The sequence below is a fragment of the Onychostruthus taczanowskii genome, unplaced genomic scaffold, assembly GCF_017590055.1.
Source record: "Onychostruthus taczanowskii isolate IOZ18803 unplaced genomic scaffold, ASM1759005v1 scaffold35, whole genome shotgun sequence".
In the NCBI taxonomy this organism is placed as follows: domain Eukaryota; kingdom Metazoa; phylum Chordata; class Aves; order Passeriformes; family Passeridae; genus Onychostruthus; species Onychostruthus taczanowskii.
The window spans coordinates 615,550-641,812 of NW_024500905.1; the positions used below are offsets into that span (position 1 = coordinate 615,550).

Sequence of the window (26,263 nt, forward strand, 5' to 3'; positions counted from 1 at the left end):
GAAATGAAACTTTCAAATGCTATTGTAGTACAGATAGTAAATATATGGAAATAATCGTTCAGAAAAAGGTTTTATTTTTGAGCTTGTAGATTTCTAGTGCTATGTGTGGTTCCCTTAATCTCAATAATTTTACATATTCAGAATTGAACAGATGTATATATCCTATAATTCTTCAGGATTGGATCTGGTGAGGTGCTAGGGAAAACTTCAGATGTATGTATGTGCTTACATGCAGCCAAAGACTTATTGGTGCCATTGGTTTGTGGGCATTAATATGATATTACGATTGGCAGAGTAATTTTGCCTGGGATTAAGAGTTTGTGCATGTGGGAAAAAGAAAGGTATAGGCACAAATTGTTTCTTTTTTCTATGAGAAATCTGTGCAGAAGCTGTGGTCTTAGCTGATATACCTTATTATAGACATTAAAAAACAATGTTGAATTGAATTGTAATAAACATTTTCCTGTATATGATGTCTGTGTGCTATTTTCAGTGGCGTAGGCACTTTCAGAGGCTCATTATAGAAACAGAAGTGGGAATCTGACTCTCCAGATTTTTTTTCATATTTTTACCTGAAATAAATTGTCTGTAAAGACTCCAGTTTATATTTCTTCTAAGGTATTATTTGTACTGACAAACTTTTATATTAGTAATTTGATGACCAGTATGATGAACATGAACAAAGAATGCTCAACTCTCAACAGTTCTGTTGGTATTGAAATGTGACCTCCAAAGAGTCACAAGGAGGCTTTGGTATTTACTATTTGTTGTTTCTTCTCTAAAATAATGCCTTGTCGTCTCCCTCACCTCAGAGCAAATGTCTGAGCATTAGGATGAGGCATTTTGCAGAAGGGGGGTCAAGTTCCTCCTAGTGGCTGCTATGGTGTGACTAAATAGTTATGTTCTTATCTGTTTTATTTCCATTCGTTTAGTATTTTATGCTGCTTTGTATAAAAAGGATATTTAAAAACTTTCCTGCCAATCATTCTTCAGGTTTATAGATGGAATTTCTCAAAATCCCACTTGTTTTAAGAAGTTCACCTTGAATACCCAGGCACATGAAGTGCTTGCCATATGGTATTCTATATTAGGTGATACATAAACTCTGCTTGGTAGGAAAAGAGCCTTTCTGACAGTTCTAGGAGTTGTTGCAGGACCTAATTGACTCCTAATGAAGGAATAGGAATTATACAGTGAGCTTGAAGCTTGTAGTCCCGTTAGTGTGACTGAGTCCCCACTGGTGAGTGCAGCTCACGCTTTAGTAACACCCGTGTGCAGAGCTTGCTTACGCTGCGGGTTACTGGCAACTACTGCCTGAGAAATGATAGCATTGTGACAGCTTTAAGAAACCTTTGGAATTCCTAAAGCTTAAAAAAGAGTTAGCAGTGCTGCATGGTGTACATTCACAAACAAGCCTTCTGCACAGTTTACTTAGGAGGGGGTTGCTAGTGCAGTTCCTGTTGTGGAGCCCACAGTGTCACCTGCTGCAGTGGCATAGGGGCTGGTGGGACACCTGCAGAGCACAGTAGGCTGAGAAATCCCATCCCTGCAGAAGCTAAGTGGCCAGTGGCTCATCAATAGGAGTTTTCAGCTAGTTGGGTGAAAGCTGGTCTTCCTTCAGTGCACTGTACACCTTAAATCTTTAAAACAAGTATAGCTCACTGTCCTTGCAGTGACCCATTTTGTGCAAACCTGTGAAGCAGCTGTTTTCTTACCCTCTTTTATTTTCACATACAAGACCTTCTGCAGTATGGTCTCTTCCCACGACTTCAGCAACTACTTTGCTCCCCCCTTTCCCTTAATTGTAGTTGCAGAACAATAGACAGCTAGTTTGGTACAAGAAGAGCAAAATCAGACAGTACTTTGAAATACCAGCCTTCTGGCACTGATGGACTTGAATTCTGAACTGGTAAAATGAGCTCGTTGCCTCCCTTGTCCATTTCCTCACATATTTCTCCTCAGCAGCAGTTCACATAGTTTGTCTGGAGCAGAGCTTTAGATGGCTTATCTGATGTAGAAAAATAATACAGGTGGGTGTACTGCAATCCTTGCATTCTTCATAGAATCATTTAAGATAGAAAACACATTTAAGAATCATCAAGTCCAACTCTTAACCCAGCATTGCCAAGTCCACCACTAAACCATGTCCCCAAGTGCTATATCTACACATCTTTTAAATGCCTCCAGGATTGGTGACACTTCCCTGGGCAATGCTCCCTTCCTCCTCCAATGCTTGAGAAGCCTTGTGGTAAAGAAATTTTTTCTAATATCCAAACTAAACCTCTCATGCCACTTGAGGCTGTTTCCTCTTATCCTGTCACTTGTTACATGAGAGAAGCTACCTTTCAGGTAGTGGTAGAGAGCAGTAAAATCTACCCTGAGTCCCCTTTTCTCCAGGCTAAACAACCCCAGCTGCCTCAGCCATCCTCATCAGACTTGCGCTCCAGACCCTTCACTATCTTCCTTACCCTTCTCTGGACACTCAAGCACCTTTTTATTTTTTCATACTGCTTTGTGTTCATTCCAGGTTTTGCTGCAAAATGTTTCCACTACTGTAATAAGAGTAGTGATAAAGCTAAGAAGGCCTTTGTACTTTGCAGAGTCCATCCAGAGAATAGAACTTGTTTGGTTTGACTCAAATCTTCTGCTGAACTTTTAAGGAAAGCTTGGGAACTCTTAAAATCATCTGTGTTGTAAGTTCCAGTCTTTTCTTCAGTAAATATTGCTTGTTTCCCTCTTTGAACACATTGTCAGTATATCTGCTTTCACACAACAGGTGTTACAGAGACAGTCATTCTTTGATTATGAAAAAAGGTTGTCTGCAGCTTAATGAAATGTACAGAAACTATAAAACAGGATGGCTGGCCAGGTGATCCTAGAAATAGGTAGGAAGACACGAGACAAGTCTTTCAGACTGATGAAGTTCAAGGAGAGTAACTCTTCTGCTTTAAGCCTTTGCCTTGACAGAATTTGCACGTGATTTGTATTGCTAAGACTTGTTTCTTGTGATGTATATACAGACATTCATCTTAGTTTTCTGGGATGTTGGTACAGCTTGATCTGGCAAGCTGTTTCGTGGGTTGGCCGAGGTGAGGCTAGTTAAACCAAAAGCTATCACAAAGTGGCAAAGAAAAGAAGATAAGCAACAGCTCAATGCTGTATCTCTACTGAGTATCAGCCTTTCCAACCTCATGGTAATTTTTTTCATCTTTTGCCTCATGTCTTAGACCAGTCTTACTGGCTTCTTTCTGCCATCCTCTCAAAGCACGTATCTGGTTTAAAAACCTCAGTTTTTAGAACAAAATGTTTTGCAACAGAGCAGCTGAGTACCAGTTTCATAAACAGCAGTGAAGTTCTTAATAGAAGTCTATGCACAAGCACATAACATCTTTGAATGAGCATTCATTTTTTATTTCAGCAGTGGTAACAAACAGTGATGACCAGCCTATAACTCCAGGAAGAATGAACCAGCATCAGGGGAGAGAAGCCTATTTTACTCCAACCAAAGATTTACACCAACCATGTCTCAGTCCAGGAACTGCCCATAGCCATGGTAAGACAAAGTTATTTTTTACAGAGGTTTTAAAGAACTTAAATTCTGACATTAATTATATGTTCCAAATATTGGTTCAAAATCACGGCCTTTTACAATAAAGAGATAAGGAAGAAAGCATATTGAAAATTTGTATGTAATTATTTGTATCTTTGTGTTAATCTGAAACAGGAAAAAATGCATTAGTTTATTAATGCATGCTATGATTTGTTTGATGGGAGAGCAGTTCACATGATGGTAAATGATTATTTGTGTAGTCCTGTAAAACCCACAGTAACATTCTTTTCTCAGTATTCAAGTTGTGTCTTCATGCAACAGTATTATGATGTACCATAAGTGGAACTTTTGTAGAAATATACGTAAGATACTTCAACTGAAATTACTTCTACTGAAAGATCCTTCTCTTAAGAAAAAGGAAAAAAAGAAAGGTCTCAACACTATTTTTGCCAGCTTTCAAGCATTCCCTCTGCCTTGCTAAACCTCTTGAAAACAAACTCTGTGGATCCATGAGAGCTGACTGGATGGAAAGTGAAGCTCATTAGTAGACCTGACATGCTGATAAACTATTCAAGAAACAAAAAAACAAGCAGTAGTTGGTCTCCTTGTGCTTATTTGCATTTGAAACTACTTGCATTTGATGCTCAGGAAATCATTGGACATCTTTCTTGGGGTGTGTGAAGTTCTTAGTGAAAATTTCAGGCTTTTAAAATTAATATTCTCTTCCCTTTTACTATTGGCAGCCATGCTAGTCATCCATGCTTCCTTTAGTTTTTTCCATGAGTAGTGTTCCTGACATGGTTTTATATTTTTAACTGGTTTTGGTATGAGTCTCCCTAACTACCATAGCTTGCTTTGTCAGAGTAATGGTACTAGTGTTTCAGAGCAATAAAGGCAGTGTCTTGGGTAACTTTGAATCATATTCCTATTGTCCCATTCAGTTGTATTCGACAAGAAAAAAAAACAACTTTGAAACAAAGACAGTTGTTACTGTGCTGAATCTGGTAGTATTTTATTGTATTTTAAAGTTATTGTGGTAGTACTTTTGGTACTGCACACAGCTAGGATATATTTTCTAGTTCCTGGTGTTATTACACTGGAACAGCACTTGATGTCCTCTGGCTTATGTCAAGCTTAGTCTGGAAATATTTTCTGTATAATATAAATATAACTTGATTATAATTTTTACTATGTTGAAAGAACTTGTCGTTATTTACTGTCTGTACTGTGTTGCATCCTTTACTAGACAAATGCTGGTGTTACGTAAGTGTATTTGAATATTCTAATAAACTCTTCTTTTTAATATTGATGTTCCCACTAAGTTATAAAGTCATACTGTTGTGTTTCTTCAGGACTTTCACTCACAGGAAAATTATTAAAATGGGCTTGAAAAGCACTTGATTGTCCTATGTCAAACCCCTTGCAGATATTTTCTCTGCAGTTTTTTTTTTTCTTCTGAATATTTCAGGGCATATATAAGTGAATTTAAGCCAGTTAAATGTATTTGTGCCTTTTTTAGCATCAATCCTTACTGTCTTAGTTTTCCAGGAGCACTACTACATATAAGTCTGTACTTTCATGAGACAAGAAATTTGGCTTGTGTTCAATTTTAGTAGAGAAACAGTGCAACATGGGCTAGCCTTCAGCAGCCCACAATTACTGTCTTGCATCCTATCTGCAGCTTGGGAGCTGATTTTCATGGAGTGGGTTGACCAACGTTTAAAAATCAGGTGAATATTCAATGGCAGTTATTCCTATGGCAAAATTACAGTGCTGGCAAAAATGTGGGCTTATTACATTGGAGAAAAAGAGACATAGTGGAAGCCTGAAAAATATGAAGTAGAACAGAGCTTAATATGATGTAGTGAGGCTGTTGTGATGGAAATCTAGTTAATCAAGGTCTTTACAATATGCCTGTGGTATGGTATAATGAGATAGGAAATGTTTAGATACAGAATTTGAAGGCATTTTCAAGGAACTAAATGGAAATACTTTTAGTCACTGACAACTGAAGTCATCCTTAGGAGATGAGTAATGTAAATAAACAATTCAATATCATACTAGGCACAGAATAACAGAATCAAAACAGAAAAATGTATGATACCATCTACAAAGAACTGATTAAATATATATAAGGGAGAACTGTGATGCAGGTACTTAGCTTTTGCTGCTGGTCAGTTGGATGCTGTGCAGTGCTATTTGGCCACTTTTGCCTAGGTTGTTTTCTGCTGCCTGAATAAAAAGCACCTGTGTTGCAAGGCCACTTAGGCATAGAACTTGTAGCTCAAAACCAGGTGAGTCAGAATTAAACAAAGCCTGTGATGGGCGGTCTCTGGAACAACTAGCACTAACTTTGGTGTTAACGTGGAAACCACCATGGCTGTCCAGCAGCTGTCTAGGGACAGACCTGCTCAGTGACCATTTTTTGGAACATCTACTGTAACAAGCTTAATTTGTGTCATCTGCTTGTGTTTAAGTAACATCCTAATGACAAGAGAATTACAAATATGGTTAAAACTACGACTCAGTGCAAGGGAAGGGAGGTGAACATTTAACATCAGTTTGAGCCACTCACCTCTTATTTGGAACCAAGAGAATTATTTAATATGTCAATATAAAGTTGTAAGTGGTATGTATTTTATAATTTTAGGTGCTGCTGTGTATAAGTACTTTGTTTTCATTTCTGACCACAGCTCTGGATTTCAGAGCTTCTATTTTCCTGTACTTGGTTTCTTAGTTTAAGACACGTCTTCCTCCTCCCTCACTCCCGTCACTCTTGTGAGATGGAGCTTAGTATGTTGTCTGAGACAGAGATGGGCGTTTCTTGGAGTCCAATACAGATTTATTTCATAAATGTGGAATACAATTTGATCTGGCAGCATTGTCTAGTGGTTGTTCAGCAAAAGTCTATTTAAAGTGTCACTGTTCTATGTAATCTTTGCACTGTTTTACAAAGTATTTTCAAGATCCTTGAAGTTACATGGTCCTTTATTCTGAGGCTGAAGGAGCTTACCTATGAGGCTACAGACTGGTATGTGTAGGTGTGGAGGACACACTTCCATAGGAAGCTTTAGCAAGGCTGTTTGATGGAAATGTATTAAAATAAGGGATGGTGGAGTTTTTTCCGGTAGGATTTTATCTTGTATATGTAGAAAGTTTAGAATTTTAGTGGCCAAACCCTAACTCAGCCATATATAGCATTGATCCTGAGATGAGCTTTTCATTTTAATTTTTGTGGATTTAATTTATTCTTCCTTGTCCATCAAGTGGTTAACTAGACCATCAGAATAGCCTAACCCTGACCATAATGCTACAACTAATGTGTCTTAAACAGACTAAATGATTATACTATGTTTTTTTGTTCACTATTTTATTTAGACTTGTCAGACTTGGAGTAGGACCTAAATAATTCTGTAGCCTTTTGATGGAAACTTGAATGATCTTGGGAAGTTACTTTATCTGTGATGCTTTGCTTATGTTTGTGGGATGGTGTGTCTTTAGGCTCCAGTGGGCAGTATGGCCTTTCCAACTCACCAAGACCGTGTTTTTTTAAGTGTAGTGCATATAGATGTTAGTACTGCTAAATCATTTTTCAGTTCTAGCAGCTGACACTCAGATAGTATGGTGCTAATTTAGTTCATATTCTGTGTTTGCATTCAGTGGTTAAAAATGTTATTAACTATTTATGAGCAAACAGCTAAACTTCTGTCAAACTTGCTTCTAGAATATTTCCTTTTCTAACCTAGCATATGACCAAAAGGAACAGTTGACAAAATTATTTTGTTGCAATTTAAAAATTAACATTAAAAATACGAAGAACATGACTGCATTTTCAAAGGTTGTAGAGCAGAACTTTGGTTGCTAATGTCGTCTGTTCATGTCAAAATATCCCTGGTAAATTGAATTCTTGTAAATCTTATTAACTCAAGCATACTGATTTATTTCTTTGATGAAATGAATTAATGCAGAAATAGTGATCGCATAAAATTTATGAAAAAAGTCAGCAGTCTCCTTATAAATGATTAATGTTTTTAACTTACCAATATTTTCTTAAAACATATTTCTACCTTTTTATGACAACATCACAGATGCTTAAATAGCAATAATTGTGGTAAATAAAGAAATCTACTTAAGATAGTATTATTAAAAATTCTGTAATAGAATGCTTGAAAATGTCAGACTTTTCTGTGTTTTTCCTGTCTTTATTTAAAACATCAGTGAGATGTAGATGAGGTTAAAATATGTCCTTGTGGGATGTGTGTGCCCAGAAGGAGCCTGACGGGAGCTAAGAAACAGGATCTGCCTTTCTTTTCCAGCAGAGCAGTAGCAGTTGTTAATTCAATTTGCAATGCGATTAAAAATGTATTGTGTTACCTAACTGAGAAACAGAAGTGGTTTAGGTGCAGAGAGGAGGGTTGACAGTGGAAAGGAAGTTACATCTGCTAGTGATGATGATGATGACCATGAACTGGAAGGAAGTGAAGGTGATTTGGGGGAAGAGTGAAGGCATTTTTGGCTGTGCTGAACTTGTACTTTAAACAACTCCAGAGGAAACCTTTAAAGGATATGCTAGTGCTAGGATTTTAATCCATAGGATGCTGCATTTTTGGAGAAAATAGGAATTTAACTATTTTTGTATGTGAGAGAAGGTGGAAAGCAAAGAACGGGCATTTTCATTAAGTAGGTCCTAAAGAGTAGTTATTAGTTGTTGAAGGAATGAGATGCCTTTGGAGTCTTAATGACCCAGAAAATATCAAACTCAGATGTCACTGACTGTGTACCCAAGGCAACTGACAAGTTAAAGCTGATTTGTTGTTGACCTGTGTAACTTGCAGCTTTAAAAAAACATTTGTTTCAGTTGTTTGGCTCAGCTGACAGCAGGAGCACAGTTTGTTTCACTGGGCAGTAACAAACGTCTTGGAGCTCCTGTATGCTCATCCCTCTTCTGGGTTCCTGGTGGTCAGTGTGCAAGAAGCCCTGGAAATGCAGGAGATACAGGAGTGTGGAAGTGAAGCCCCAGTTCCACAAAACTGTGTAACCTATTTGAAATAACTTTAGTGATGCTTGGGCCCTAAATAATCTGATCTTAGTCTGTGTTATAAAATGAATTTCTTGTAAAATGTTTTAAGTTCTGCTGTGTGTGGTTACTCTCCTGAACACATGACCTTGACCTCCTGCTTTCTTACTGCCATGCGTACTCTGGCACATTCCTCTCTGCAAGTCATTGTGTTTATTAGAACTTGCCATTTCTGAAATGCTACTCCACCCAGTATTTGTGGCTTGGGTAAATTGCATATTCTGCTCTCTGTGTGGGTTCTAACTTTACGAAAGTGTGGTACTGGGTTTAAAAGGCACAGCAGTGATTGATGTGAAACATCTCAAGCAAGTTCTTTCTTCATGATAGTCTCTGCTGGACTGGCCTACTTGAACCTCCACTGTGACTTTTAGAATTTCATAAGGGTTGAGATGACAATGTGGAAACCTGAGCAGTGAGCAAAGCTATTTACTCCATGTGGGAGGAGTTGAGCAGGCTGTTAGCAAGTGAGGAGGTGCAGCCAAGTACAGCTGCCAGCAGTGTGTGGGGACTCTTGTTGGTCATTGGTCACCACTCTCAGGCTTGCCTCTCGAATTACTTCTCAGCTAAACTGCACTGGACTTGGAAATATCAGAGATCAGAAGAATATTTGGTGAAAGAAATTTGCCTCTCTCAACTACTCTCCAATTTGTAGCCTCATGGTTTAGGTATAATTTTTTTCTGAATCAAATATCAGTGCAGAAGGCAAGTATATCTTTAATACCCTTTTTATTAAATAGGAAAAAAGATCCCTTTTACTTCAAATGCACATGTGAAAATCAGTTGTTAGATAAAACCTTCATAGGTATGATTGTCTACCTGTTTTCTTTTCTGTTTTCTGCATGCTGCAAAATAATTCACTACTGCATGTAGAGAATTATTTATGACCTTTTCATGGACTAGGGGGAGAATTCTACTGGAAAAGGTAGTAATGTTGAAATGTCAGGGCAAATTACTGTCAAAATTGCAGGGCAAGTCTGAAAAGGCAGAAGCTACTACACCAGGCTTTCCTTCTGTTTCTTTTCTCTCTAGCTTTCACAGAGTTTGGTTTTAAGAAGATTTTATCTTTTACTTGGGTACGTATAAGGGGAAAAGAATGGTTTTTATTTACTTTGCATCACTATCCATAGTCTTGCTACTTACTGTATTACTGGATCAGTATCAGTTTTTAAAAGTATCAGTATAAGCTTCTAAAATCTCTATAAAAAGGATTATTATAGTGAAAATTCCTTATTTGGGTAGTCTAGAAATATTTGATTTGAGTTCAATTTCATTGAATTCATGCCTTTACAATTTAGAGGTCTTTTTAGACCTTCTTTAAGACTGTGGTTTTTTCAGCTGTAAATATTTTCCAATTGGAGAAATGCTTTAAAACTAAAACCAGACTTTTCAGAAGCGTTCAAGTTGTCAGAGCTCCACGTATCTTCTATTTGACTTTGTTTTGTACACTTAGATTTTACATTTTGCTCCAGGCAATATACTGGAAGAATGTCTTAAGCACCGGGATTAGGATTGGTTTTTCAGCCAGCATTTACTATTTACTATTGAAGAAGCCCTGATTCAGTATCTGATGTGAGAAATGTGTTCTGTCCTTTAGAAAAATATATACATTAAGTAAGTGTTGCTCTTCTAAAGAGATTGAGAATGGATTCTTGTGCTCCCTCCTGCCCCAAGATACATGAACTAAATATTTCAGTCATGTAGGGATTTTTGTGTTCTTACTGATATAGGTGTTTTATAAAACAGAGAAACCAGGAAACTTTTCTTCTGTTTCAGTGACACACTTAGTCTAGTGCCTCCTATGTTGACTTAAACTTTTGTTATAAAAAAGCTCATATATTCATGTATAGATACACTGTGTCATGCATCTGATGCCTTTAAGCTAAAGTGCAGATACGTCCCTGTTTATGCAGGCTTTTCTGCCATGTCTGACTTACACAGTTGCACTCAGCTGTATTTGTGAGTATCTGAAACAGTGTAAACTTCTAAGCTGCCTATGAGAGTCCATTTTCTAAGTATATGAATTCTTAAAGCACTTGAAGCTAATATCAAAAGGATAGAAACCTGCCTGGGACATTAGACTGAGATCACAAAGTTTGATTTCATCAGTAGATGGACCTATTCTGTCTGAATTTATTTTCAAGAAGGAGAGGAGAAAAAGGATTTATGGGATTTTTTGGTCTTCAGGGCAGGAAGGGGTGAGGAGATGAAGGAGGAAGCTTAAATTATTTTTTTATTTTCCTCCTCTGTTGTAGTGGTGAGACAGTCATTTTGGTTAAAGACTCAGAGCCCGCCTCTCCTGTGTTGCTGTTGAGTTAAAGCAGAAGGTGCTTAGAATACCTGGATAACAGCTTCCTTGACTGGAGAGAGCTTCAGAGAGGGGAAATGTAACATTATCTGCATTGAAATTGAAATCTGTATAAAATTGAAATTTTATCTACCCAAAGAGTTCCGTTTCAGTTCTAAATGGAGAAAAGGGCATAGGAAGGAGAAAGGTATTTCAATCTGTTCCTGTTTACAGTTTGACTACATGAGCTGTGTCAAGGGACTTGAGAGGGCATGGACAGAAGTAAGGGAAAGGCCTTCAGGATTATGTTGTTTCCTGAAACCCCTGGAAATACAGCTGCTCCTTAGGAACGTGAACAGAAGGTGGCAGAGAAGACCCAGCTGTGAAAGAAGCTGGTGGGCTGGCAGATAGGGCCAGCAGCTGGAGGCAGATGCAGACCGAGCGCTGTGCAGGTGTCTGATGGAGGAGCCTGCCCTGCCTTCAGTCTGTGTGACCCAACCGTTCCAGAACGAGAGAGACACGGAAAGGGCCAGATACCAGTGTCAGCAGAGTGTTCTGGGCAGGGTCACAGCCCTGACTCTGAAAGAGGAGATAACAGCCCCATTAACTGGGCAAGGTAGGTCTGTAATGACAGGATACAGTTCCTTCTGTGTGTAAGGGGAGTTCTACTGCAGATTTCTCTTGATTTTAATTAAAAAAAAAAAAGAAAAGAAAATGCTTATTGTTAATAGATTTGGACCGAGGTATTTGCTCTGTTTTGTAGTTAGGACAGATTTGGAGAGGTGATATGGAGTTGTGTTTATTAAAACAAAACCAAACAGAAAAAAAGCTAGTGTTCTCCCTCCTTGCATTTCCTCCTCATTGTCCGGCCACTCCACTCCTTTATTTTTTTAGCTGCTTCTTCTGTTCCTTCTGGGACATCTGGACAAGGACTGTTTCAGCTGAAGGGAGTGTGAGACACAGGATTGGATAAATGGAGACAGGCCTGAATACATGATGCTTATCCAGTTTTTCCTATTCCCTGTGCTTAAATGAATCATGTTTTTCATATAGAATGTAATGGTTTCCATTGATGGCTATCTGTGCCTCATCTTTGCTTTTTCTGATACATCTTTTTACTTTGTCATATTTGGGAAGTTAACTACACTTCTTTGTATAAGGCCATAGAGTAAATAGTATTATTTGAGGGTTAATCATGTTCATGCTGCTATTGATTTAATTTAAGGCATGTGACTCACTTTGTAAGAAAAGGAGAGTATAGAGTAAGGTGAGAACTCAAGTTCTTATTTTCAGGGCAATTTTTGGTGTTCTATTGTCCTGTTTTTAATAGAGAAGTTTTCAAAACCTGTTTTATCAGAAGCAAGGTTTGATGGAGAAAAATGGGACCACTAGAGAAACACCAAATGGGAAGAAAGTTCCACATTTGCAAGAGGGTGGCTGTGCACACTAGTCCTTGCAGCAAAGAGGCTGCTGATGTAATGAGCAGTGGATGAAGGTGGTTAGGGAGAGATTATTTGACTTCATTCTGGTAGCTGCCAGCAGGAGGAGTTTCGATCAGCAGATTTCTAGTCTTGAATCACAGTTTACTGGAATCCTTTTTGTGTTTAAAATTTAAGCTGGTCCATTTAGGTGTTTTATTCATTGAATAAAATATTTGGGGCATTAATAATAAAAAGTCTTTTTTGTGGAGATTATTTAGGTCAGCTCTTCCATGAGTCAGGCTAGTTTGTTTATAAAAACATGGGAGAGTTTTAAGAAGAAAAAGCAACTCTCCTCGAAAAAAAAAGCGCCTCACCTTTTAAAGAAAAATAAGAAATGAAGATGTAGAGGCCATGGCAGTCACTTGACAAAAACTAGTTAGGTGAGTGCCTGAACGGGAAAGTTCAACTTGGCTGCATAATGCAAACAATTGACTCCCTTTTCAGATTCCCATAGTGTACCGCAATATCAAACAGGGAAGCCACAAAGATCATGACTTGTCCTTTGCGCAGTATAAATTTGGGACTTGAAAGTACTAACAGGAACTCAGTTTAAGGAATCCTTAAACCATAAATACCATTTTTGTGTACTTAGAAATGAGTAGGACTAAAACTGGGAGGTTTTTAAAAAATGAGTGGTGATGTGTGTCCCAGAAAAAAGGAGCTGAAGCAAAGCCATTCCGCTTTAAGCATCCTAAGAGCTTTGATGAGAGGAGTATAGTGTTGCTTGGCTTGCTGCTGATTTGGCAGCCTCTGCCTCTTCACTGCATTTTTCATGTGCGCCCTTCGTTTGTTTCTTTTTTTTCCTCTTTTGTATCTTACTCATCAGAATGTGAGGTAAAAGGCTGCTACTGCAACACTCTTGCTCCAAGCAGCTTATGCTAACCAGCTTTCACAGAGAACATAATCCTTACACAAACACCTTAACTCATGAAGGAAGAAGGTCCAGTGCGACGTAGGTTTTCTTCATGTGCTGGGATTTCATCTGTGTTTTCTCCAAGAGCTGATGGCCGAAAGCTCGTCCGGAACGCTTCATTTGGCGGATATAACGAGCTCTCTCCTGCTTTACCAGGTTTGTTTTGGTCTTGCATTTCTTAAAATGTACAGAAGCGAATTTAATTTCTACCTCAAATTTTCACGCTTGAATGAAAGTAATGTACTGAGATGTGGGTAGAAATCAGAAAGAGTATTTGCTTGTATGCGTTTCGATAACAGCTCTTTGTAGTGGCAAGATTTGCCGACAGGGAAAGGAGTAAGTTAGCTTTCACACTGCCACAAATCTCACTTTAAAATGCATTGGTGTATTTGAGACTGACTGGAATGTTTGTTTTGGTTGTTTGGGCTTTTAGGACTGAGGTTCTGTGATGTGGTTTATAAATGCTTTCCTCTCTTGTACTTTCCACTGCCTCCCCCCTTCACCTCCCCCCCCCCACCACATACACATAATGGATCTGCTTTAAAATTGTATGGTACAGCAGAACGTTTTCATTTAGCTGTAACTACTGGAAAATCCGCGGGCTGGTCATCAATGTTTGACATAAAATGACAAGATAGAAAATGAGGGCTAAAAACATAGCTTTGCTAAACTCTGTAGTGCAACATTTTGAAGACTTAAAACCTCTGAAAGGGCTTTAATCTCCTTTTGCGCAGATTTGTTGTTCCCTGAAAATCGGTACTGGAATATTGAAATGAATTTGTAGATTGTTGCATGTCATTGTTCATAATGTGAACTTCCGATGTAGGTAGCTGAATTTCAGCAGTTAATTTCAGAAAGCCTCAGTGCTTGAAAATGTGTTACAAGGTCACCCGTTCCTGAAGGGGGACATAGTACAAACCGTGCATTCTTTCCAGAATTGCTCTGGATGTGTGAGTTGTCTTGTGCATGCGCAGATACGCGCTTTATTGTGTAGTCCCACGGGGCCAGGATGTTGGGGGGGAAGGAAAGGGGGGAATAAAATAGTTTTCACTTTTCTGTTGCGTGCCTCCTGCAGCATGGCTCACTGAATTTGTAAGCCGTGGTCCTGAAGCCCCGGAGCAGAGTTGGGTGCAGACCATGCGGGAGGTTGCAGACACCATGTTTTATTGAACTTTTTTATCCTGGAATGTTTCCTTTCACTCTGTTTCAGGAAATGATTAGCCTTCTACAAAGAATCTAACACTGAGTTTTATTCAAGCTGCTTACAAAATAAAATATCTCAAAGCTTCAAAGCATGGGGTTGGCAACTAGACAGGTGCTTCCTACCTTTAAAATAAGTATGTGTAGTCTGGTAATTAGTGGGAAAAAAAAGGGGTCTCATTTTGTATTTGCTTCCTCTCTGTATAGAATTCTGCAGCTAAAGCTGATCACTGTTCCTAAGCAGACAATGAATGAGTACTTAAAATGCAGAACAAATGGAAAGCACTTTTTAATGAAAAAATTCAAGTGTGTACATAGAATTAAAAAATGCTTGCTCTCTTGGAATCTTGCGTATATCTCTGAAGAATTTCAACATTCCTAATGCTTAACATTCCCATGCTTAATGAACATTCTTTATATACACTCTTTCAGATTGGTTTAGGCAAAGACTAATTGTCTGTTTTAAATATACTCATGTATAGTTACAGTGATGACAGTCTTTGGTTATTACCAAAGTGCTTACAAAAGAAAACACTACTGTTAGAAAATACATAAAAGAACTTTGCTTACTTTTCTGATTACTTCAGTCTCAAAGTCCATGGAGGACTCTGAATTAGTTAATATGGGATTGTACTCTTAAATCTGGCTGTCAATAAGCTTTTGGAAGTCAGTCAGTTAAAAAGACTATGGTTCCCTGTGTTCAATTCTTTAAAAAGACTTTTCCCTTTTTTTTTTTTTTTCTGATGTGTTTATTATATGGCACCAGTATTGATAATTCCCACTAAGTACAGCTCATAGTTCTTCCAGAAGCATTTTCCAGCTGAAGTATTTGTTCCTCAAAACTGCACATGCACACCAGTAATCAAATCAGGCTGTTCCTTTCTTTTCACTTGGAAGTCAGTAACACTGTTGCTTGGATTGCTATTTGTGATCTTTTCATGCATTGCATTGCTTTCCTACTGTTTTTTGTATGTTTGAAAAAGAGCCTCCAGCGGATAGTAATTATTTCTTTTCTGAATAAAATAGATCTGACATTGAAAAGTAACATGCTTATTTTCTGATGTATTTTTCTCATGTATCATAATTGCAGATGGCTTTTATTGAGAGGCACAAAGCCAGTATTTGAGATGTAAGAGTTACGTGGTTGGTTTTGGTTTTTCCGTTCCTTCAAAATTGACTGAAGGGACAGATTGTGGGTGCAGCTTCAAAAAGTATATGTTATGCTTGAAAATTGAAATCTATTACCTAGACAGTTTTGGTTTTTTTAACTGTACCCTGCCACAGTCTTTATCCTAAATGGTCTTTAATTTTGCAGTGTGCATAGCCTCGTTTTTTGTCAACAGCAGTGTTTTGAAGATTTGTTTTGTTTTGTGGGTTTTTTGTTATTGACTACATAATCTGTCTCAATCTCTAAAGCAGCACTGTTTGATTTTGTTTCATTGACCCTCTTGTGTGCAAGGGTTCTGGTTCTTCTGTTAGGCTCTTAAATCTCTCTGAAAGCTCCTAATGAGTTTTAATGTACATTTTCACCTGCAAGTTTTGGAAGAACATGGTGAGTGCTCACAGTAGGAGTGCACTAATGGACAATTTCCCTTGGCTTCTGAGGTCATACCATGAACTGTGGCTGACTGCACTGGCATTGGGATCAGCTTTCAGAGCCCATGGCACCTGAGCTGTAAAGATAAGGAAGGTCACACTGCGAGAGAAAGCCTGTTAAGGTGTAGTGTTGCTTTGAACGCAATCGCTCATGCTCAGAACTGCTTTAGAGAGTGCAGTAGTGGTGCTCATAACTCTAAAGATTGTTTTCAGGATTGTAGGTAGAAAATGATACATAAATTCAAAGGATTCAATAGAGAGGAAATTACAGAAAGGGACTGTCTTCAACACCAGAATTTCTACATTGTGAAATGTGGGCTCAGGTTGTTTTGTTAAAGAGCTGCTGATTGAGTTACAAGGTGAGAAAGAACAACTAAGCTAAAATATTAAGCACAAAACCACTGCTGATAAATATTGAAAAACTTGAAACACTTTCTTTTTATTACAGCCTGCTTTTAGCCTCTTGTGCTCTGGCAGTCTCAGCTCCAGACAGCCATCTGTATTGTGAGGGAGGTCACTGTAGGATGGCAGGGGATGCAAAGCTGGATGACTGGGTTTCCTCACAGACCGAGATGAAGCAGTGCAAGGTGTTCCAGGAGGAGCAGCACCCTGACTTGGCTTTGCTAATGAACCCCTGAGAGAGCCCTTTTCTGTGCTCTGGGTGAGGAGGGGAACAGTCCGTGTGGTGGCTAAGTTCATGAATGAGCTGGCATGCACACCTCTGCAGCTTGAGACACTGAAAGCAAGGAGTTGAAATTCATGGAAATGCAGCTGAGCTTTGGTCTTCATGTCCAGTTCTCTGGGACAGAATAGTTCTTTCTGGTTTCATTTCTTCTGGGTGTCCGAAGGTGCACTGTCCTGCTGGTGCTGTGTCCATGGGTGCAGGGTGTCCCTGCTGGCGCAGTGCCCTCTCACAGGCACAGCTCTTGGACACTCCTGTGCCAGGCTTCTCAGCTGGGCTGTTCTGAAATCCATGCCTGAATTCACAGTCTCATCTGCCTCCTCTTCAGAGGGTGTGTAAATGATGGCATGCTGACTTACTCGGATAAATACATTGTGCAATTTGCTTTATTCCTGTCTATAAAAGTTTCATGCTGCTGCCACCACCCTCTTCAAATAAAATTGATCCAAAAGTGAGATGTTGCCTTGTAAGCACAGGAGGCAATTTTTCTGTGAGAGGCTACCAGGGTCTCAGTATATGTTCTCTGTCACAGAGCAGCTGTGTGGCAGCACCCATACTAGTTGTGTCCCTTTTTTTCCATTGTCGCATGGACACTGACTGACTTTGCTTTCTGGATACTGGGGAAGTGTGGGGTTTGTCACAGAAGAGAAACTTAGGATTTTGACAACTGTTTTAATGAAAGGCCTTGTAGTTATGCTTCTTGAGTGTCAAGTTGAAAGTATAAATTCAAAAGTAAGGAACTTTTTCCATTTCCTTGCAAAAAAAATCCTGACTGGTGATTTTAATCAGCTTTCCTTTCATGTAGGTGGTATTTAACAATTATCTAGCTACAGAAAGGTTCAGAAATGAGCAAACAAAAAAAGGCTTCATTTAGTGTGTGTGCACTTCTCTGTGCCTGCATGTATACAGGTTGGGTAGAATGAGTAAATAAAAGGACAAAAGTTGGCTTGTTATATTTATATTTCATCGGGTTATTGGATCAGGCACAGCATTATCCAAATACAGTGAACTGTACTTGCTTCTTAGTGGCAAGTATTAAATTAGTGCATATGGTAGTAGCTGGTATGTTTTCAACTAACGAGGTAGACTGGTATGTGTATGCTATTTGAAAATCTGATTTACTTGTAGTTTCTTATGCTAAACACATTGGCAAATTTATTTCAAAAGGTAGTTCATATAAATTTTATTAGTGAATTTCAATAATTTGCAACAATGCTGTTTTTTCTTTAAGGTTTTGACAAAGGGAAGGACGATGTGTCACAAAAAGAGGATGCAGCATATTCTATGTCAAAAAGCAAGGTAAGGAAAACTACCTCCTAACCTGTCTCAAAAATGTTGATATGTAAAGAAGTTACACTTTTTAATTAAGGGCAAATGTATTTAATTTTTGTTGTAGATAATCTTGAAGATTACTCTTCAGATTCAGCAATAGATAAAGATTAAAGGGAATTTCTTAATATAGTTCCAGGATGACATCACATCCAAATCTGCGGTTCAAAGTAGTGGAAATTAAATATAAAGTCTTCTTGCAGTTGTCTTGGAGTGGGATATTGCCTTCCCGTAGAGTTTAAAGGCTCTAATTTACCCAGCTGTGTGGTTTTCTATTTTCTGCTGGGATATCCACTGTCTTTTTAAAGAGGCAGATGTGGTAACAGACACTTAAACAGATTGTTGGGGTGCAGCAGGTGTGGGCTGCTGTGGAAGGTGACAGCTAGCTCCCGGGGGAAATGGGGAAATTCATGCTTTTTGGTGCTTTTGCACACAGCTGTTCCCACAGCACTCTGTCCTGGGCACAGGCAGCCACACCCCTTGGAGATAGGGCTTGCACTCGAGGTCTTGACACAAATTTTTCTGTGGTATTTGATATATCAGAGCCATAAAGAGAAACATTACGAAGATACTGAAGGAAAATGAAGAGGCTTAAAGATTATAGTAGCGTTTCCAGGCTTAAATGGTGTCATTGAAATTGCAGTGGGATAAGCAGTTTAGTGTCTGCAGCTGATGCTGCAGTTTTGTGGTGTGTAGCTAAGCATTTCAAACTGTTGGTGTCTTACATGTGACTTGGAATCACAAAACTTTGTATCTTTTTGCTTTACTGCCTCCTGGAGCCTCACCTGTCAGGAATATCAAGGAAGTATACTTTACCATCCAGCTTTCTTGTGATCAAAATATTTATATTGGTCCAGAAACCTCCAAATCAGTTTGACTTGGAAATCAAGTTAAAATGATCTCTTTTGGCTTGGATTTATTTCAGACTCTCAAGAATCATATCTCTTTGACTATCCAATTCCCTTTTCTTCTCCCTTATAATTATTTTTTCTTAGTTGTTGTCTTAACAGGATCTTAAGTCTTTGGGTTCTTTGCTGTTATATTTTTTTTGTGTCTTTCTGTCAAAGATGATACCAATATTCCTACTTCTGCTAATATGCTTTTCTTCACCCTTTTTTTAAAATTGCTGCATGTGAGGCTTGATTTTACTAATGGAAGTGAAATAGCAGCCCTTCGTCCTAAGGGAGAATGGAAAAGCAGTGATGGGACTTGCCTAGAATCTGGTACTGAATGTACCTTGCTGGGAGTTACAGCAGGTTCTCTTAAAGTGTTTTCTTCTAAATTTTTTATCCCATCTGCTTTGTGTGGATATAGCAGTGAGAAGGTTACTGGCTTAAAAATACACACACATACTGTCTCATAACATTGAAAAGCTAAATGTAAACCTTTACTCAGTGTCATATTAATGAGCTTTAAAACTAAGACAATGAGAAAATTAGTTTTTTAAGTAGGGAAACTTAATGGTTCGGGGCTTTTCTATGCATGACCTTTAGATTGCCTTAGCTTTCTGCTGGTGAGCAACTAGAATATTTATGAATGTTTTGCTTAAGTTGTTCCATTATAGCTTGCATAATGAGTTCATTACCTCTTCTTATGTGACAGTGATAATCATTTTTCCCCTCTTCTGTTATTACATTTAACGTACTGTATTTCCTTTAAATTCTAGAGAAAGGAATTTAATTTCCAGTTGTACGCTCATCTTAAAGCTAAATTTTGAGTGTCAAGAACATACCTTTATTACAAGATGTTTCCTGTATTTTTCCAAGATAGATACAGAAGTTAAAGATCATTTACTTATCATTAAAATAATTTTGAGCTAAAACTACTTTTTGCCAATTGTAGCACATGTCTTTTTTACAGTACCTGAGTAGACTCCTGTAAAGTCTTAGTTCTGAATTAAAAATTGAAAGTAGAATCCAGGTTAAATTGTTCTGTACAGATGGTGACTCTTTAGGCATTGTTTCTTTTCTGTGAGTTAAGAGAATGCTGAAGTGCACTGTTTTTATTATAGCTGTAAGTTTTACTCCAAGCTTGCATATTTTTGGACTGTCATTTTTATAGTATTCCAAAATACAAATTCAGTGAATAGACTTTGCACTGTCATTTGAGATTTGAAATGTGGAACATATTAAGGGTCAGTTTTGATGAAATGTCCTTGAATTTGAATTGAATACTCAATTTAGAATGTCAAATTGTTTTGGTTTGGGTTTTTTTGGGGTTTTTTTGACAACGCAGAAGTTTTGGGTCCACCAGGCTTATGTTTCAGTGAGCAAAGAAATACAACTCTCTAATTTATCTGAAGTCTGTATTTAATGAATACCTACTCGTGTTCTCTGACCTCCGATAAGAATGGTATGAAAATTCTATCACAGACTCCTCTTAGGCTCCTCTTTTCCCTTTTTTTTTCCTAAAGAGTGCTGTTCCCAAAGTGAATATTTGGTGGTTTGAGTTCCCTTTCAACTAGTAGGCAACAAACGTCCAGGTGCAAACTTTGAACCTTACAAGACATGGGGGAGAGGCGGGGGGAGAAATCATGTGGTGCTGAGGCAGCTCATTGTCCTGCACGAACGAGACTTGGGTGTCACGAACAAACCTGGGTCTTGTTCCTGCCTGATGCCACCGTGAGCTCCTTGAAGATGACTTGCAAAGTAATCAGAGCATGGAATTCGGGTTCAAGGAGCAGAACAAGTGCCGTTAGTGGGCAGTTGTACTCTGATGATTTACAGAGCACTGAATCCTAGACTGAGGAGGCTGTATTTTCCTTCATGAGTCACAGGGTAAGTGCCTCTATAGCAGTCTGTTTGGAGAAGCTGTCAAGTTGTGTATGAAGACAGCTGATTCTATATTCTGATTCATAAATCTTGGGAATGACTCCTGTGTCAAAACACCTGGATTCTCCTAAAACGTTCTCTCTCTGCTAAAATAATGTCTAACTATTCAAGCACGCTCTGTCTAGTAACAGTCTACATGAGTTAAATACTTGCTGTGTATGGGTCAGCTGCTTCCAAAGGAATCTCAGACTTCTTTCCCATAAAACCCTTACAAAAAGAGAGTCCCTGAATAGGTGGTGAACAGCTCATGTTACAAGAAGTGGTTTTCTTGGTTTGTTTTTTTTTTTTAAGGGGGGAAGCAGTAGAGGAGTGAGAGGGAGTGGGAACCTTACAAACATCATTGCACTTCGCTACAGTGCCAGCATCAGTAATATATTCTTGTATCTGTCATTGTCATTTATTTATTATGTGTGTTGTGAATTTCAGTCTGAATCCAAGCTTTTCAATGGCTCTGAGAAGGACATCTCTCAATCTTCAAGCAAACTTACAAAAAAAGAATCTCTCAAGGTGAATAAATTTCCTAGTAACTCCTCAAGGACTATAAATGCATTCACATAGTTTTTCCTTATTCTCTAATGAGAAGACAAAAATGCCAAATAATGATGAGACTTAGGGAATATTTAAGAATTGAGAGAAGTTGTGCTGTTGAGTCTCTTCAAATTTTACTGTATTTTTTACTTGAATAATAGCTTCTATAATGCAGTCTTTAAGATGGCACAAGATTGTAGAATTACTCAGATTATAGATTATTTCAGATTTGCAGGGACCTCAGGATATCTACGTGCAATGAAATGACAAATGGAATTATCAAAATAGCAATGTGAATGCATTTCTACCATCTTCTTCCCTCTGTACTGTAGCAAGACCAAACTCCACTGTTTGGTAGATATCATTTCAAGAGAAACGTAAAATTATTTGGATTAAATGAGGGAGGTACATTCCTGCAAATTTCTCCAAGGGGAGAAGATAACTGGTGGGTAAAGACCATAGATCAGATAATGTACCTGTATACTGGGAATTTGATTTGGTTGGTTTTTCCTCCCCTTTGATTCTAACAGGAGTTTCCAAGTCCTCAGTTTAAAAAGAAAATTGCAGAAGAATCTGAAATTATCTGAATCATAGCTGCTCTTGAAGTAACAACTCTGCATGTTACGCATTTTAAAATCGAATACTCTGTTTTAAAGCTATTTTTATATATATATATATATATATATATATCTGTATTGCAAATTGAATTTAGCAGGTTTTTCCTCAGCTTGTATTGGCTGATACCTTTTTGTGCTGATAACTGGCTTATGGCCATGACATTGTAAACATTTTTTATTATTTTTTACAGGTTCAAAAGAAAAACTACAGAGAAGAAAAGAAGAGAGCCACGAAAGAATTACTTAGCACAATCACGGATCCCTCCGTTATTGTTATGGCTGACTGGTTGAAGGTCAGAATCCAAGTGTGAAACCTGAGTTGAAGATGGAGCAGTTAGTTGCTTGCTGCTTTCTGGCCAAAATAGAAAAGGCTCAATCTTTTACTTGCTGTTAATGTTTTTCTACAGGCACAGCAGCCGCTAATTGCAGCCCAGGGTCCCTGTGCTCAAATCCCAGGGGACTCATACAGGAACTTAGCTCCCACTTACTGCAGTCACCCTAGTCACATTATTTTTGTGTGCATAGCCATCAATTTGGGATAAGTTGGCTTTGCTGTTCTCATTTTGTCCTTCTCATTTTGCACTTTGAAGTGGCTCTGTTACATACATAACAACTGCAAAAATAATTCAGTGAGATATTTAAATGCAGGTTTCTTTGTGTATTTCTGGTAATTTTCCTTTCTTAAGAACTAGCTGGTTCTTGGTTCTCTTAAGAACGATCTTGAAGACAGCAGTTCATATTATCAACAGTAGTGCAGTTGAATTGTCATGCTTCCCATATCAGGTTGTGTGCATACCCTGTAGAATTGAGTATTCATTAAGACAGAAGAACAAGCATACCTTTACATTCTTCAATAAACCTAGGTAAACTTTTGAAAGACCTGATAAACTTTTCTTTGAAATAAAAGCTAATAAATTTCAATTTTAATTTTGTTAAGGGGGATGGTTTTGGTATTGGCTTCACTGAGATATAAGTGTAACTATTTATCTTCTAGATTCGTGGTACCCTGAAAAGCTGGACCAAACTGTGGTGTGTACTGAAACCAGCAGTGTTGCTCCTTTACAAAACTCCCAAAAATGACCAGTGGGTAGGAACAGTGCTGCTGAATGTTTGTGAACTCATCGAGAGGCCTTCTAAAAAAGATGGCTTTTGTTTCAAACTTTTTCATCCTTTGGAGCAGACCATATGGGCTACAAAGGTTAGTGGTAGCATACATGTTTCTTAAGGGATGACTAGCATTAATCAGCTACAAGTAAAGACAACCTCACTGAAAAGTGGGACTGTGTTTTCTGTTTCAGCTTCAGGGTTTGTGTTGATTCTGAGTATAAGCCCTCAACATCTAGTTCCGTTCATCAGAAAAGGTGTTTGATTTATGCTGCTCTGTGTACTTAAAGAGCTTCGGAAGTGTGGTGTGCAAAGGGTTGCCATTAAAAAGGTTAATGCCATCACTGGCAATCACATAAATTAAAGGAATGTACGTTTAACATTATATTTTACATCAGTCCAATCTCACAAATTAAGGTGAGATTTGCCAAAATGAAAGAGTTTTGTTATAAACATTCTTGGTGTTCAACTCTATATTCATGTACTAAAATGTCACCTTAGTTCAATTTGCTTCTAAGAGTCAAAAAGCAGATTACTTGCTTGTGCATTAATATTGCAACTTGTTAGCCAAATCTCTTCCTTTTTGTTATGATGTTAGGATGATAAATGTTTTCATTCAGTTCTGATGTATGTTTGCATTGTCCTACACGGCATAATATTGTGAGCAGCTCTTACCTGTGTTGAAAAGCACAGGTGTGTTCTGCAGAGCAAAGGTTTGTTTCAGTATCTTGTAAGGATCTTTAATGCTTGCTCTTACTCATTGTTTATAATCTGATGAACTATTTTAGTCCTTGGTTTGTGTTTATGTGTGGAGAGGGGACATGGAAGCACAGCACAAGTGAACATATTTTTCTTCCGAAATAATGTCTTGCTTTAGATGAAATTACTGTACAATATTAGGACCCTTGTTATAATTAATTAATTATGCCCTCTAAAATATACATCTTACAATCTCACAATTAGTAGCTATCTTCTAAATCTTAAATTGATATAGATGTATTGTCACATCTGTAGAATATGCTGTGTTAAATTTGTCATCCTTTTCTTAAGGAAGTCAGTATGATTCCTGATACTTGTGATCATTCTGGATTTATCAGTGTTTTCTAAACTTCCCAAACTTAGATCAAATCACCTGTAGTTTCTTTTGAATAATTTTATTTAATTATTGTTTAGGCAAACTTTTCAGTGATTAGTGGTAATCTCACATTTGCACAGCTCAAACTCCATATCCTTTTCCAAAGCTATAGCATTTGGTGTTAATGTGCTTTTTTATGATATATATATATACACATACATTGCAAAGTGGTGGCCTGTCTGCAGAAGATCACAAATCAGTCTTATATTTCTTTATTGCTTGGCAATGAGAAATGGATTTGTTTGTTCTTTTAACTAGATATTTAGAATTTAGAGGACATGCCCTCCCAGATTTTTACTTTTTTAAGGTAGGTCAAATTTTGAACCTGAACAAGTTGATATTGTCCATTCTAAATGTGCTGAGAGCTGGAGTGGCGTTTGTTCATTTTGGTATGGCTATTTGCAGTTGAGAATTCCTGGATTTCATTAGATTAAAGACCTTTAAGTTTGAAACTCTTTTCTGCCTTGTTTACCTAGTCAATCAAAATGTCCTAGTTACAGGTTTATTATCATGAGGCAAATTTGCGTAAGTGTAATGGCAATTGACTGATCTAGAGTAGATTTAGCACAAAGAGCCTCAAGTCCAAGGCAAAGTGAGCCTTGTTTGCAGTTAGCGCAGAAAGATAGCATTGCAAAAAACATACATAGAGCTATAAGTACTGCAGGAGATTTTCTTAGTTGAACACACCACCCATGGTGTGTCTATCTGTCAGACTGCAAATTCTCTTCTGCAGTAGTTTGTGGCCAGTCACATGCTCCCTTAAGCCTGTTGCTGTGGTCTTTGATGTTCTTCCTGCACTCTGAGGTAGCTGATGCACTGTACCTTCATTGTCTTCCTTTTGTGCCTGGTCCTGATGCCATTTCAGTTTTCTGAAATTATTAATTAGGAAAGTTGATTCAAATAATTTTTCTGAGTAAATTTAGTCAGGGGTGACTGTGTATCAGTTTTCCTTGCTCTCTTTGAAACAATGTTCATGGCATCTGAGCTTCATTAGCATGAATATTCTGTAAGAAGTAAACTTCAACATTTTTTAATCTAATGGAATTTTTAACTTGACCATTGGCTTGGAGTAGTAGCAGCATCATTCCACCAGTAACAGAGACAATCCAAATAAAATCACCCAGCAAACAGAAATTAATGTGCCTCTTGTACAGATCACTAACTACTGGAAATTGGTTTTGAAACCATAATGGGTGATACCAAAGTAAAGTATCCAGTGCTGTTGGCGACATAACCAGTTAGAGGAAATCAAGATCCATGAGCAGTTATATAAAATAAGTCAACTTACTTAAATACTTCTTTGCTAAAAATTACTCACTTGGTTTTAATCAATATATTGTTAAAACACTTAGGGAGTGTAACTTTCTTGCGTTAAAAAACAAGGCAAAACCACACTTCATTTCTAAATTGTAAGTGGCATACCCTGAAGTGCCCACTGGGCAGTTCTCATGAGCAGAAGTCTGCCCTTAGTCTTCCCCGGTGTCCTGTGACCCAAGAGTTCCAAGGCCTTCTGGTGGCTGAGGCCTTTGCTCGGTGCTGGCAGCACCCCAGCAGCTCTCCCAGCCCAGCCTGGTGTGGTGCCATGGTGCTCTCTTCTCCTCAGGTGACACTGGGCTTCCTCCCTGCCTTCCCACCCTTGGGGTGAGGAGTGGTCATGCATTGGGGTTGTCCCTCTTGGTTCTTGGTACCCACTAACTCCTAATCCCGGTGCTGCTGCCTCACCAAAGGCTTTTTGTAGGCACACCTTTCCTCCCTCTCAGAGGGAGGCTGAGGCTTGGAATTTTGTTTCTAGCACCCAATTGCTGTTACTCTATACTGACTCCTCAGGAGTTTCTGACCATCATTTACACCAGCACTAGCTTGTTTGTATTGGTATTTAAGTGCCACCAAGTCTACTCCTTAACCTGCTTCTCGCCCTCAGAAATGTTCTGGCTGT

The 26,263-nt window shown here is 38.3% G+C and overlaps 1 protein-coding gene across 11 annotated transcripts in view; it reads left to right on the forward strand.

The window, feature by feature from the left end:
- OSBPL8 (oxysterol binding protein like 8) overlaps nucleotides 1-26,263 on the forward strand; it is a 78,244-nt gene that overhangs the window by 34,680 nt on the left and 17,301 nt on the right. For 5 of the 11 annotated variants that reach the window (XM_041411253.1, XM_041411252.1, XM_041411258.1 and 2 more), the window contains 5 exons: nucleotides 3,419-3,553; nucleotides 18,015-18,082; nucleotides 21,370-21,450; nucleotides 22,280-22,381; nucleotides 23,083-23,286. In XM_041411253.1, the coding sequence (XP_041267187.1) occupies nucleotides 3,419-3,553; nucleotides 18,015-18,082; nucleotides 21,370-21,450; nucleotides 22,280-22,381; nucleotides 23,083-23,286 (590 nt within the window). Of the gene's footprint in view, nucleotides 1-2,600; nucleotides 2,694-3,418; nucleotides 3,554-13,319; nucleotides 13,462-18,014; nucleotides 18,083-21,369; nucleotides 21,451-22,279; nucleotides 22,382-23,082; nucleotides 23,287-26,263 lie in introns of those variants that run through there. The other 6 variants (XM_041411262.1, XM_041411261.1, XM_041411263.1 and 3 more) reach the window with 4 other exon arrangements.